Source organism: Engraulis encrasicolus, chromosome 16 (genome assembly GCF_034702125.1).
Source record: "Engraulis encrasicolus isolate BLACKSEA-1 chromosome 16, IST_EnEncr_1.0, whole genome shotgun sequence".
In the NCBI taxonomy this organism is placed as follows: Eukaryota; Metazoa; Chordata; class Actinopteri; order Clupeiformes; family Engraulidae; genus Engraulis; species Engraulis encrasicolus.
The window spans coordinates 16,217,738-16,233,187 of NC_085872.1; the positions used below are offsets into that span (position 1 = coordinate 16,217,738).

Sequence of the window (15,450 nt, forward strand, 5' to 3'; positions counted from 1 at the left end):
AACATGTCCGTAAAATGTTTACAAGCGTTTCCTAATGTATTTTGATTGATGGAGGAGGAACTAATGACTTTGCGAGGTCACTCTCCGTAGAAGATTGCATCAGACCCCTGACATCTCCCATCTGTGCAACTATTACACCAGAATGACTGAAAACAAAGGTGTTTGAATGTCTTCCTGTGCCTGCAACTGTCCCATATTTATTTGAGAAATATGATGCCAAAATCCTACAGTAGGCCTATATTTCAGACTCCATCAAAATAATATCTCATGCTTTGTGATGTTGATCACAGAGAAGCATATGGATCACCTGCCTGTGACTTGCTGGCTTGTATGTCTTTTTTCCTTTTTCATGTCCCCCCTCCCCTTCCAACTCACATTTTACTTGCACTCATGACCATGGCTCTGGGGACTGTTCCTGCGGTAACCAACATTCTCCCACGGAGCTAGAGAATCCCCTAGTGAATCTTCTGAACTAGAGTATCTCTTGCACATGTACTGTACACTCTCAGAGAGAGAGAGAGAGATATATAGATAGAGAGAGAGAGAGAGAGAGAGAGAGAGAGAGAGAGAGAGAGCGAGAGAGAGAGAGATGAGAGGGGGGGGGGGGATTGCTCTCACTTGGCTGCACGCACAGACTCCAATGTATACACACAGATGCTTCCTCCAGCTGCTTCATAGCCCCCAGCAAAACAGGACCATGCGAAGGGGGGGAGGCGGATTGGTCAGCCAGCCTGCAAGCAAGGGATTTACTTTATAACAGAAAATACAAACACACAGCAATTAGCGTGTCTTGACGCTGCTCTTGATGACATGAGAAACCATTTTTTTATTGACGTGCAATGCAAACAGCACTCCCTTGGTGGCTGTTGCCGAGGTTGGCATGTGTTATATGACATCAGAGCTGCTCTTTAGACTGAATGATGGTGTGCCATAACGCTCCTTGCGGATTAGTGCAGGCCGCAATCTAATCGACTTAAGTTTGATGGCAAACCACCCAGCTCCTATTTATCTTAGGTCTTTAAGAAATCAGTGACACAGTGTGATCCTTCAGGAACCATTATCCCATTCGCCATCGTCATCCTTATCCTAACCTCCACCCTCCTCCTCTTCCTCTTCCTCCTCCTCCTCCTCCCCCTGCTCCTCCTCCCCCTCATCATCATCACCATCACCATCATCATCATCATCATCATCATCTTTAATGTTTTTATTTTCTGCCAGAGAGATTAGATCTAAAATATACACTAGAGCATGCTTATGCTCACCTGTGCAATGTACGGTAAATTGTAGTTAAGTTAAATGGGTGTCTTTTGTTAACACGTAAACCACCGAGCCATGTTAAGTTAATCAGAAATAATTGTGCTCAGGTTGCACGTCTCTGAGGAAAGCAATACATTAGTGCTGGGAATAAAATAGGCTTTGATGTCCAAATGGCATACTCTTTATTTGTCCATTCTCAAAGCTGGCACTTAAGTGCAAGGTTATTCCCAAATTCTGCCATATCAGCACATCCGTACGAGCGCGCTGGAGGACCTTGAATGGGGAACATGCATAGCAATCTCTGCTAGTGCCAAACTTAATCTATAATGGAGTCTGGCTGGATGGATAGATCCGTTAAAGCCATTAATAAGTCACCCAGCCCCCTCTGCCTTAGCAGAAGCAAATAAATAAAGAATAAACCCCTTGCTCTTTGGAGGATTGACATCAATCAAGGGAGGAGCGGACTGGCATCCGCGGCGCCCCCCAACCGTGTGGAGGAAGGGGTGGGGTGGTGGTGGGGTTGCATGCCCTGTCATCAGGCTTAAATCCGCAGACACAGGCATTGATCAAAGCCTCAGTGTCTTTGCATATTGATTTGACAGCACAGCACGTGCACAACTTGGAAGGAGCACTTGTGTAGTGTTCTTAGAGAAGATGGGCTGCCTGTCTGTCTGTGTGTGGGACTGTTGCACCCCTAGCAAGCCAAGCACCTCCTGTCTTGATTCCCAATGCAGGGTGCGCACGCTTGAGCCTCATCGGGGTGGACACAGCAATTCTCGCAGGGCTGGGAAGTGAAGGGGGGAAGCGAGCAATGTGGCCAGCTTGGAAGGATTAATGTCAGCAGCATCGCGGCACGGTTGGATTAGAATTTCCTCAAGTTGTACGATTTACTTGCAATCCAAGCACCTTGTGGGCTAATTTCACTATGGTTTCAATTTTCAAATGTTAGTACTGAGGGTGTCCGTTGCACTGAGCTGACTGCTGTTGAGGTGCTGATATTATATTTCGCATTACAGAAAACATCAAGTGATGTTGGCACGTTCATGTTAGCATTCTGTTACCAACTATTTGATTGCAACTATCTGATTTTTTTTAAAATCTCAGATAGTGTAATACATATTTATCAAGCATTAATAATATGCAGAGGAAATAAAATTATGATTTACTTGTTTATGACCTTATCTTCACCAACTTATCTTTCTTTTGCTGAATTAAAAATAAACAAAATACAACATGATTTCATGGACTATAATAATCTGAATTCATGATAGATATTTAAGAATTCTTTTTTCAATATTTAAGGGGCAAGCACAACTCACAAAGTGTAAATATATATAGCGAAAAAGCAATACATCCAGGCTATATAATTACAAGTCAGCCATCTGGCAGATCATTTCAACTTTCACCATGCTGATTGTTAGGCTATAGTGCTTCGTTAATTAATTACAAGCGTTTGGCTAGCATAAATTGCACTTTGATTCACTTGCTTTTGAACAACTTGAGCTTACAGTATTGTGTTATCTTTCATCAGGTCTAAGAGAAGAAGCCCCAGGTGCCGCTCAAAATGCCAGAGCAGAGCAACGACTACCGTGTGGTGGTGTTTGGAGCCGGCGGCGTGGGCAAGAGCTCCCTGGTCCTGCGCTTCGTCAAGGGCACCTTCCGGGACACCTACATCCCCACGGTGGAGGACACGTACCGGCAGGTCATCAGCTGTGACAAGAGCGTGTGCACCCTGCAGATCACCGACACCACGGGCAGCCACCAGTTCCCCGCCATGCAGCGCCTGTCCATCTCCAAGGGCCACGCCTTCATCCTGGTGTACTCCGTCACCAGCAAGCAGTCGCTGGAGGAGCTGAAGCCCATCTACCAGCAGGTGCTGGCCATCAAGGGCAACGTGGAGAACATCCCCATCATGCTGGTGGGCAACAAGCAAGACGAGCCGCAGCGTGAGGTGGAGACCAAGGACGGCGAGGCCCAGGCCACGTCCTGGAAGTGCGCTTTCATGGAGACCTCGGCCAAGACCAACCACAACGTCACGGAGCTCTTCCAGGAGCTGCTCAACCTGGACAAGAAGAGGAACATGAGCCTGAACATTGACGGCAAGCGTTCCGGCAAGCAGTCGCGAGCTGACAAGCTCAAGGGGAAATGTAGCGTCATGTAGACAGAGGAGAGCATGGGACTTGCAGGGCTTAAGGGGGACGGCAGGAAGGATAACAACGTACAGTAGATGGGAAACATCCAAGCAAAAGGAATGGAGGCCTTGCCGAAAGAGGGAGGAGGAAGTGGATTGGTTCGTCATGGCTGGGGACCTTGTAAGTCATTGTTGCCCCACTCATCCTTGTGGCAAGCATCCCTTTCCCACTCCCCACCATACCATACATCTGCCCAGCCATTAAATTTCCATTTCTCCTTAATTAAGGGAACCACTTCCTACTTAAAATCACACATGTGCATATGAACATGCTCTTCCAAAGCCATATCATTCATATTGCCTTGTCTGTCCAACCTATGTGAAACAAAGGAACTGTCCTCTTAGGATCCAGGTAGATTAGAGTTTTCAACGTCATCCCTGTCCCCTCATGCCTCGCCCCCTGGAAGGACTACATGGAAGATCTAGCACCATGGCCCATAGTTGAGTCAGGATACATTTGCTGTGATAAGACTGCACACATTATGCAATTCTTTTCTAATGATAGCTTCACATTCACAGAAACATTCTGTGCCATTATGTTTTAGCAGTCATTTGATCACCATGGTGCAGATACCACTGTGGAATATATTCCTGGAACTCCATGAAGGTTTTCCACGGAAGTGATGGACAACTGAGATGATAGGGCATCCATCAGAAATGTGTCCATATAATGCACTTGTTTTCTTTCCTTTTTTTGCCTTTCACAATTTGCAAAAAAATATTTTGACGCATTCAACTGCTTTTTTTTTCAAATTCAAAGCACAATGGCTAGCACGTTGTGCGTGAGAATTTAAATATTATCGCAAACTAACTCATGTGCAGGTAGATACGTGTAATAATGGGTTTCTGTCATCCTGTGGATCAAAGAGTCCCACAGTAACATTTCATGACCATAGACAGAAATATTTATGACAATCATTGCATTTGAGTATAGATAACATGTCTGTCTGCATGATTTTCATGTTAGAGATACTACTATAAAATAATGCAAACACTGCAGTTAGAATAGGATGGTAAATGTGTCTGAAAATGTCCAAGCTTAACAGAAATGAATCAGACTTGCTGAACTTTTCTTCTCTGTGCTTATAACACTACTTATCACTGCTTTTTGTTCACTCTGCCAAGTTGCTAATGCTTATTTTGACAGTACGATGAGTGACTCCTTGTGTCATGCTCCCTTGTTTCTATTTAACTGTGCAGTCATGTTTGACTGAACTCCTCAGGATCCAGGACCATTCTTGCTGTTAGAACCTTCTTCACTGAAGTTCAGGAGGGGCATTGTTGAACGAAACAATACAGAAACTAATTGGGTGTTCTAATTGTGCAGACAAAAAGCTTCACATTAGTTAATTGTGAATCACTGATTTTACTTCATTTTCTAAAATCTTGTTCTCAGGGGTGCCGCTAACCATACTGGGGTCTGAAGCAATACAATGTTAACAGCTCCCCATGGAAAATTATTATGATGATGATTATTATTATCATTGTTATTATTGTTATTATTGGTAGTGTTCTTGTAATTATCCTCAAGGGGCCCTTTTCAATGGTCAATCATTTCTCACACTATTTCCCCCATATCATTAGATCTTACTCGTTTCTATTGCGGCACCCCTATTTATCTCACACATAGACAACATAGACAAAATAAGGCCATTTACAATAGGTTCCATCCTCTCACTTTAGATCTGTGTTGCGTTGAGAGCCAATTGGGATCAACTAAGACATGTTTGTAAAAGAGTGGAAATCTTGAAACTCTGAGGGTTGACACCAATCAGGCTATGTAATGCACAGACCCCTTTAAAATGAACAAAACTTGGTTTGTGTCAGCTGTATTTATCTGATTTGGCTGATGTGTTCAAAGAGGACATGCGGTTAATCTCCATGACTTGATCACGAGCTCTTTGGCACGAGTGGATAAATTAGGTGGTTTTAATAGCATATGACAACACTGGTGTGTGTGAAACCATAGAACATCAATACAGATCAATACAGTAGACAAAGTTCCTGTTTATTCCGACATCTGTGGTGCAAGGCTCCACGTTGAATCAGGAAATGCAGTGGACAGACAGACAGACAGACTGTACAGTGGGCCTGTCTGGAAGCAGATGGTCTCAGTTTACCATGCAGATTGTGTGTCCTAGATGACAAATGACCCAGTACCTGGGCAGGACCCTATTCATCTGCTCTAAATTCAGTGTTCAAATTTCCTCGCATTGCACTTTATTTCAGACAAGCTCTCAAGAGACTGAGGTGTCTCTGTGCTTTCAGTGTGTGTTGTCTTATTGCATATGATCAGATGGTGAAGGTGTAACAGAATACAAAATATTTGGAAAAGGGTCTCTGTCCTGTTACCCAGAGCATTACTGTGTGTTTCAGCACTAAGTCAAAAGCACAACTCCTTGTTTATTTGTATATATTTTTTGTTCCTTCATTCGTTTGTTTATTCATTTGGCTTGGCTGGTTTGTGCAACAGGGTATCATGATGATGGAGAAATTCTAAACGTTTAAAAGGCACCTTTAAAAATAACATGTTTTCTTTTTTCTTTCATAACGAAAATGCAATTGAATATTGTGTTAGGGTTTTAGTGTTTCAAATGTTTTGAATACCAAACAAAGCAGATGCTATTGTTCATTGTTATGCTGAAGAGAAGCACACTACTGTTTTTTAAAATCAATTTCCCCTGGCGCTGTTATTGTATCTCATCAAATACAAACAAATCTGGGCACTTTACTAGATTCTAATTCATGTCACTGTTTATTGACCTCAGTGTGTAAAAATGTTAGTGGGCGAAGGTGCACTGAAGTGCAATGTGCTAAATCTGTATGTTTCAAGTTCTCTCTTGTGTAATAATGCAGTGCAAAATGGCCTGTTGTAAAATTCTTTGTAAAAACGAGTAATATACTATAGACACTATTCTATGTCACCATTTTGTCACTATATTTATTTTTGTTTATTTATTTATTTGTTCGTTCGTTTCTTTGCTCATTGAGATTTTATATAGTACAAACTCCTGTGTGTGGAGTCCTTTTTATTATTTTTGCAGGCTGGACTCTGTGAGAAAGTGCTTCATTTTTTATGCTTATGAGTCTTGAGTTAATGGTGTGCACAGACACTGCATTTAAGACAGAACAAAAAGGTGATGGAAGTACAGTACATATGTCATTGTGACAAGTAGGAAACTGAGCATAAAGCAATGTAAATGCCAAATATGTGACGAGGCAGCAGCCAGTGCTGCCCATAAGAGAGATGGGTGGCTGCTACTGGGTCATTGGTGGTCTTTACCAGAGGCGGAACAATTGCATACAGGGCTCCAGGGGAAAACACTGATAGGGCCCCCCATACAGCAATGATAGGGTATATAGAGCCCCCACCATCAATACTGGAGGGCCCCGGGCCCCGGGGCAAGAGTCCCACTTGCCCCTCCTATAGCTCCGCCCCTGGTCTCGACATGGTTTGTGGTGTAGGCCTACTTTGTTGTAGTTTCTATCTATGTGTGGTCATCATTAAGCCATTGGGAAAAAAAGCTCTATAGCCTTGTTGTCTCGTGACAGTTTAAGGTATCAGTGACAGATCACTTTTAAAGCATATGTTTCTTTGCGTTTCTTGCTGGCTGTTACTTTATTGTACGTTTAGCACATCCTTTATGCTCGGTAAAGATTATGAAGGTCCTATTCTTTAATGGTGCTATGGGAGAGGATGCTACCTAATGTTAGCATCTGGTGACAGCGGTTGTTCCCCGGGTCTTATGCAAAAAAATGTCATGGTACAACCAAGCCCATCCCCAACCTGCCTTCCTCCAGGCTTTAAAGTCTTAAAAAAAACTGCACGGCCATGTCTTTCAGTGTAAGCCAAAGTGAACAATGAATTAATTTGATTACAATAAAACACATTACTGTGAATCAGGACTTACCTTCCTCCACTTCCTCTATGTGAGTCTAGCATGATGAGTCACTGGGAATCACCCACAGTGAAGCTACAGTAGCTCTGAAAACAGACGGAGCTTAGATCGTTCCCCCTCCCCACCCAGAACCGTGCAGGCACATCCTCCTCTCAGGGGCGCTTGCCACTGTGAGATAGATAGGCAAGTGTCTCAGTGTTGGTCGCTCTTCTCATGAGGATCCATGCAGCTCTCACTCACTCTGTGTGTGAGTCACTCCTGAAAGTCACTCCCAGAGATGACTGAAAGCAGATCAGGGGGTGGAACATGATCAGAAAAAAAAATCCAAACATTGTGGGAGTTGAACAAGCTCTGCTGTCAATTTCATGGTCATTTGTGGATGTACTAGGCCTACCAGCTGATTCTGACACTCGACAATAAGGCCAACACGTCATTATCCACAACCTTTTGTTTTTGATTTGTTTGGATTTGGGAGACATGCCATACATTTCACTTTGGGGTGTTTTTTCAGTGCCCACACATCTCCAATACCTTGGCTACTCCTCTGTGTCATAATGCGATCACTTGGTTTGGTATGGTAAAGTGCAGGGGCCTGTGTGCAATTGCCAATATGTCACTTCTTCACCCTGGAAACAGAGATTTGGTTGTTTCCAGTAATGTTTAGGGGGAGGGGGGGGGGGGTAAAAAAAAAACTAAATATGAAGGCCTGCAACTAGTTCATCTGTAACAGCATTCTGCTATTCAAGCAATGCTAACCTACCTTAACATGTCAGCCACCAAACTCAATAGTATGGCTTCAATTGTACTTGTAGTTTTCCACATTTCCATAAGTGTAAATAATTGTAAAATTGTATGTACATGACCCTATCATCATGAGATTCATCATGTTTCCAAACTGGAAATTGAACAATGATCATCATAACCTCACGATGGCTGTGGTAATCCAGTTTGAAGGATCTTTCCTTGACCGTTTCCTTTTTATCAGCGTGGTTGTATTCACACCTTACATAACCAACAGAAGGACCTTAAACGGTGTCTAATGTGGATAGTATATGTCGGGCTAGTTTGTTGGAGAGATGTTAGTTCGCATATAGAGAGCACTTTAAACTCCTCTCTGGGTTCAGGAATGTACTGGGAGTCCTGTGTAGATGGTAAAGGTGCTGGTATCGCGTTTAATGTTGCAATCCATATCGAAACATGTACAGCATGGTCCCTATTGGTGTTCACCAGCATGAGGGCAAGGACAAAAAAAACAACAACTGTGAAGTGACTTTGTCACTTTGATTCCTGTGCATTTCATTTGTTTTTGGAAGTATATATTGCTTTTACTGAATATGTTTTTGTACAATACAATATGGTTTCAATATTTTTTAAATCTAGCTGATATATACAGACATTTCCTCTAGCAATAGTCTTCCTATTAACAATATGCTGTCCTCATGCATCCTTCAACAAACAAAAATATGACGAATATAAATATGACATAATATATACTTAAAGGATATTCTCTCTATGATAAAAGTGCAAACTGATTTTCATAATAAAATGGAAATAAAACTCACATGTTTTCTCAGTATTTTTATTGATAATTCAACGGTCATTCAAACAGTAGCCTACATACCAATGTATAATTTATGCTATGTGTATAAATATAGACTGACAGTGAACATACACTGTTACCTACACTCTGCATCACTGAGCCGAACACAAGTCGAACACAATCTGTAACATTAGGTTCAAAGTAATGCCTTTCATTTGAATTATGTGGACATACATTATTCTTTAGTACGCTTCTTCTGTCTGAATCTGTGAACTCCTTCCTTCAGGTTAACTTAGTCACCATCTATTTCAGCTTTTTTTCTTCTTTTGTTGCGTTTCCCCCTGGGCAGCAGGCTATAACTCCTGGATGGCCCAGAGCATAATTGGGTTAATAGCGCTGCACATCCATCTGAAGTTAGGTCTACAAAATTCTAAGGCAACACTATGAATGTTTGACGAGTTTGAGCTGGAAAATCCATTCTGCTCTGGGATTCCTGCTCCATGCGCTGTTTCCATGGCAACATCATGATGGTCTCCCCATCACATGCTTGGCTGGCTCAGGTGAAGACAGAAGCATGTGGAGGCAGTGAACTTCCCCTGTCACTGACAGAGCCTTACATGGAGCAATTAGCTACCAAGGCACAGGAATGACGCTAGAGAAATGTGAAGATATTGTGCAGGTAGCCTATATACTTCACACGGGATATTAAAATAAACTACAGTAAAAACACATAGGCCTACACGTACATTGAAGACAATCTCAACACATTTTTTAATCATTCAGACAGCCATCGTGATGAGCTCAAATTGTCTTATTTGGGCGGCTAAATCTTCACACATTCATGTTCTTGGCAACCCTTTGTTCCTGACTTCTATCGAGCCACTCTTACCACCTAATACTTGCAAGAACAGAATCTTCACTTCCATGCATAAGCTGGGGAGATAGCATCACACTGCTTCAGCATTTCAAGCAGGTGTAACAGGAGGAATTTGTTGATACACTGACTTGCAACGACAAGAAAATACTGTTCAATAAGCAACAGAAATAAGCATTTTAACCAGATTTTATAGCACAATGTTCTGACCTTTTTTCAAAAGCAAACGGTTTACACCATCCAATCAGCTGCTAATTATATTCAGTGACAAAGGCCTCTGATTTAGTTCTGGCGAGAGGCACACGTTAGAAAATGGCTGCTCAGCGCCAGTAATTCAACTCTCCACTGACCGCTCGACTGACTGTCTTGCCACCCCTCCCTCCCTCCCTCTCTCCCTCCTTTTACTCATCTATTGTACTTTCGGCTTCAATCCATCCCCTTCTCCTTTTTTCATCTTCTTCCTTCCTCTTCCCTTCTTCTCAAGCCATCTCTGCCTGCATCTACTTGCTTTCTCATCCTCTTTTTCCTCTGAGAGAACTGGTGTGCTTGGCATTGTGTCAGCATTAATGCAGTGTTAGCATCCCCTCAGCCTCTAATAGATTCACTACTGCTGCCTCTGCTGCTGCTGCTGCTCTTACTGTTACTGTTGCTGCTGGTGGTGGTAGTGAGAAGCACTTCAAAGGCAGCGAGAAATAAACCCTCTAAACGTCGTATAGACGTTCAGATTACGTCCCTGTTGCGTCCATCCATCCAATTCTGTACCAAAAAAAGATGTGCAGTATACAGTAGGTCTAGTATTTCGACGTCAAACTATGACCCCTGTTGGACATCTAAATATAGGCCTATAGTTGAAAATGTGGTCCGACTGTTTAACGTCAAAGTGACATCAAAACACAGTAGGAGAATATTTTGAAAATTATTATTGAAATATAATGTGGAAAATGCAGAAAATATCAATATGTGAATGAAAATAATTATGTGAATGTGAATGGAAATGTTTTCTTATAGTATATCTGTGATTAAATACCATGTCCTTGCCACTTTCCACAAAGTATAGGCCTACGTGGAGATTTTCAATTACCAAAGGCATTTCCGATGGTTAAAGAAAAAAAAAATCACAAAAAAAAACAGATGAGGCATCCGATCGAGTAGCCTATTTTTTTATCTGGACAGAGCCACATGGGCTTTTAGTGCCCCCCCCCCCCCCCCCCCATGCTCTGAAATATCAACTATTGTGCACTGCTTTAAACAATTTAATTGTGCAAAATACAGTCTGAACCCTTTTCATAAAATTGTATGCACGATTTGTGTGTGTGTGTGTGTGTGTGTGTGTGTGTGTGTGTGTGTGTGTGTGTGTGTGTGTGTGTGTGTGTGTGTGTGTGTGTGTGTGTGTGTGTGTGTGTGTGTGTGTGTGTGTGTGTGTCTTTTGAGCCTACTTGCACATCTTCAATAAACAAGCAATATTGGTGCTATTGTTGGCAGATAGTCGACGGGAAATGAAAACAATTTATATCTAGTCCATCGAGGAGAAATAAAAACACATTTCGCAATGCCCTTTTCTCTGATGCGCTCTAAAATAAAGCAGGTCTTCCCTCAATTTGCATAATACAATTGTAAAACCACTAGGGGGCAGGGTAGTTCTATAGTGCAGTGGGTTTATTCCCATCTCTTGTGTTTGACAAGGGAGTGGACTTTCTGCACTGCACACTCAATCCAGGACAAACACTACATCAACCCAAATCAACAGGGGCCAGCACAACACCTGCTTATCCTAGTTACTTAATAGTCAGTTAATGTCTGTGCATGTCAATAGTCATACTAACATACTCATTTTATTGATTCACTATAAACTAAACTTCAGCTGAAACAAATGATAAGCATTTCAGTTAGCTAACATTAAGCTGTGTGTGCAATGTAAAAATGTGAATAGTAAACTTTTTATCAGCACACCAGAAGCCGAACAATGGAATATTAACAAACTCAAACCCAAACCGTCTCTAAACTTCAGGCAGTCGACTATCAGGCGAGACTAACTTGTCCAACAGTCAGAGGCGTATCTTGACGCCATGCTACGCCGGCTGTCGCTTGGGGCCCCCAAGCCCCTGGGTGGTGAATAACAGCTCACACTTTGCTATAGTACGGTACAATTTCTCTGAAATTTTCACTCCTTTGACATTTCGTTTTGGGGCCCCAGCTGAACCTATGAGTCGTCCCTGCCAGCAGTTGCAGTGCTGGCTGTAGAGGTGTGGGGTTCATGCCCCTGTTGTGCCCCTCGTGCCCCTGTCGCCCACAGTGCAGCGCTGATCCTGTTCTCAACTGCAGTCAATCGGTTAACACGGGGCTGCCTTAGGCTTTGGCTCTCTTCGTCAGTGACCAGCTCCTCCTGAGTAAGCTTTTGTCTATGATGACATATGACAGCACCTCACCCAGAGAGGAACGAGCACAGCACACACACCTCACCTTTTGTCTAGGGTCTCTTTTGAGGAACAATGGCAGGCTGTCTGGTTTGACATCATGCTCCTCGACCTGGTGGATAGTATACGCCAAGAACCATGATGAGTCTATGAAGACACACAAGACATTTTAACCATGGTATTTGTTTGGGAGATGCTCTTACACACAGCTCCTTAATTCCACCTCCAATTCATATTTTCTATCTTCTATGTTCCATTTCCAGTGACTGGAATGTACTGGGAGGCCTTGTCATGGTAAAAGTTTTTTTTGGCGGGAGGGGGGGCTTTTTTGCCTTTATTTCGATAGGACAGTGTAATGACAGGAAGTGAGTTGGGAGAGAGAGATGAGGAAGGGTCGGCAAAGGACCCGAGCCCGACTCAAACCCGGGTCGGCCACGTAGTAGATGAGGACCCTTGGCCTAAACCTTTACGCACCCTCTGCAGAGTTGGCACACAGTTGCTGTGTATAGCTCAAATGTGCCTGCCACTAAAAGAGGAGGGGGTAGAAAAGAGTACACACCTGGCTGCATCACACACACACACACACACACACTAGTGGTGTCAACAATGATCGATTCGGCGATGCAATCCAATGCGGGGCATGGACGATCCAGAATCGATCCGGCAAGTTCCAGAATCGATCCAGCAATTAAGTGTCAATTATTTCCATGGATATTTCGGGAGCAAATGAATGTTAAATTAAATAAAAGCACTTCAAAACATTGCAAGACTGATACAGAAAACAGCCAATTAATTGTTGCTCAGTGTCTGACTACTTCTATTGCCTCATCATGACTGATTAAACATTTGCTTTGCTTTCAGTAGAAATGTAATGCATTGCAATGCATTGTAGAATTGAATCGGATCGGATCGGATCGGATCGCATAGAATCGAATCGAATCGAATCGCTACCTCCCGAATCGTGATCGAATCGGATCGTGAGGGTAGTGCCAATCCACACCACTAACACACACACACACACACACACACACACACACACACACACACACACACACACACACACACACACACACACACACACACACACACACACACACACACACACACACACACACAACACAGACACAGACTTGGACACAGAAGATCATGCCGCTCACACAAATGCATGCTCAGCATTCTCTATCCTGTTAGCCCTTGGCAACAGGGAAGAGTGTAGAAATGAGGACCCACTCTCCCATTATTATTACCTCCGCCAAAAACAAATAAACGGATTTGGGTGAAACTTTGCGGAGTTGTTGGTAATGACCCAAGGAACACGTGATTAAATTCTGGTGGTGATCCAGATCACGAACCGGAACCAGGACCTTTTTAAAGATTCTGTCAGCAGGATAACTCAAAAATAACCAACGATTTGGACGAAACTTTGAGGAGTTGTTGGTAATGACCCAAGGAACAAGTGATTAAATTCTGATGGTGATCCAGATCACGAACGAGAACCAGGACCTTTTTAAAGATTCTTCACCATTGCTGGCCTATAAATCTAGACGCCCCTATTGACCGTGCCAGGGCAAAACATTCCAGTTTCTAAAGGGTGGTTTATGCCTCCAGTCCAGCGTCCCTGCGTCGTAATGCAGTGAGCCGCGCAGTTAACGTAGTGAAGCCCCCCCATCACGCAGGTACTCTGGGGCACCTCCCCAAAATTGTGTCTCGACGCAGGGAGCGACGGCGTGAAAGGGCAAAAATAGGTCTCTGATTGGTCCTCTCGACCAGCCTGCTCTGTCCTCGAGTCGAGAACAAGCGCTACTTCCTTGTTCTAACCTTCGTCGGTCTACGGACTGTGAGCTCTTCATTAAATAAGTTGCCCGTGCTTTGTTGTTTGATTTATTTACACGAACCAAAGACAACACATGCGCTTGCAAGTTACGACGCTGAAGTTATTTGGACAGTTGAACAGTGATTCCGAGGTCGAGGAAACATTCCGCTTTGTCCTCGACAAATGAGCCACTTCTTTGTTCCAAACTACCACTGTGGCTGCCAGTGCGATCAAACATGCACGTGATATAAAGATTTAATGTTTCATTTTCATTCTCGTCGAGTCTGTGATGCTAAAAAACAACCGACACGTCTAGTTTACTCTTTGTATTGAAGGCAGTTTCAGCGTGGAATGACATCGCGCAGACCGTGCTTCAAAACAGGGCATAAACCAAAATTAACTGCATCATGGCTGCGACAAGCTCACTCTGTGGCACAAGTAGGAAGCATAACCCGCCCTTAACTCCACAAAAGAAGGCAGAAAGAGAGGGTGTAACATAGTCAAACGTTCTATCAAGGAGGTCTGCGCTCTCTGAGTGCTTCCAGTTGTTGTGTTGATATTGTGTTCTAGGGGGAATTGTTTGATATTGTTCTTGGGATGAATGAGGGCCACTATTATTGTTATGATTACATTGGGATTATAATAAATATGGGGAAAATGTGTTGTTGCTGAATTGTGATTCATTTGAAAACTGTGTTTAGGTTCTACAGCAGTCACTTTGGATTTAACATTACAAATCTTCCATCGTTCATGAATGCAACTCTTGTTAATTAAGACCAATTTTTATACTTAAAACATTTCCAACTGGCTATAGGCCTACAATTGTCAGGGAATGACATTACGTATGTTCCATCCATGAAGTGACAAGGAACTTAATGGTTGTGCACATAGTCTGGTAATGGGTCAGATTGGATTCTTAAGGATCAACTTAGTTTGAATCTCAACTAAGTCTTGCTTTTCAATAACCTATCACTCTTGTTTTCTTACAATAGCACATTCTGGGTATTGAGCTTTTTTCAGGTCCCTCTAACCAGTCAGGGAAAATCATGTAATTTTAGTTGCCTTAAAGAGGGCTGGCCTCTAAGTGTTTAGTGAGGCTCCCGACCAATGTCAACTGCGCTTAAACAAACTGAATTACATGTACACTGTAAATGGTGTAACATAAGTATTGATGAAATGTCAGAAAGACATCATTTCAACTAGAATTGACCATCGTTTGGAGATTCTAGGAACATACCTGACGTCTAAAACATGTTAAAAAAAAAAAAGATGTGCATCAAATGTCTCTTTGCGCAGCGGGCAAATGTATAAGCATCAGCATAATTTCATGCTCCACGGGAAATTAGGCCAATGCGGTATAAGCTATTCTCTCCTCTTCATGTTGCCTATAAATAACATCCACTGTGGTGATACTGATTTCCTGACGAGTCAAAATACCATCTCAAATGTGTTGTGATGCACA

The 15,450-nt window shown here is 42.8% G+C and overlaps 1 protein-coding gene across 1 annotated transcript; it reads left to right on the forward strand.

The window, feature by feature from the left end:
• Positions 1-2,821: 2,821 nt before the first annotated feature.
• On the forward strand, positions 2,822-3,418 carry diras1b (DIRAS family, GTP-binding RAS-like 1b). The gene has a single exon (XM_063220223.1). It carries the CDS (start codon positions 2,822-2,824, stop codon positions 3,416-3,418), a length of 597 nt encoding a protein of 198 aa, XP_063076293.1.
• The last annotated feature ends 12,032 nt before the right edge of the window (positions 3,419-15,450 follow it).

Bases quoted from the DNA above. Each gene is read 5' to 3' on its own strand.
- diras1b (XM_063220223.1), top strand. From the start codon at position 2,822: ATGCCAGAGCAGAGCAACGACTACCGTGTGGTGGTGTTTGGAGCCGGC.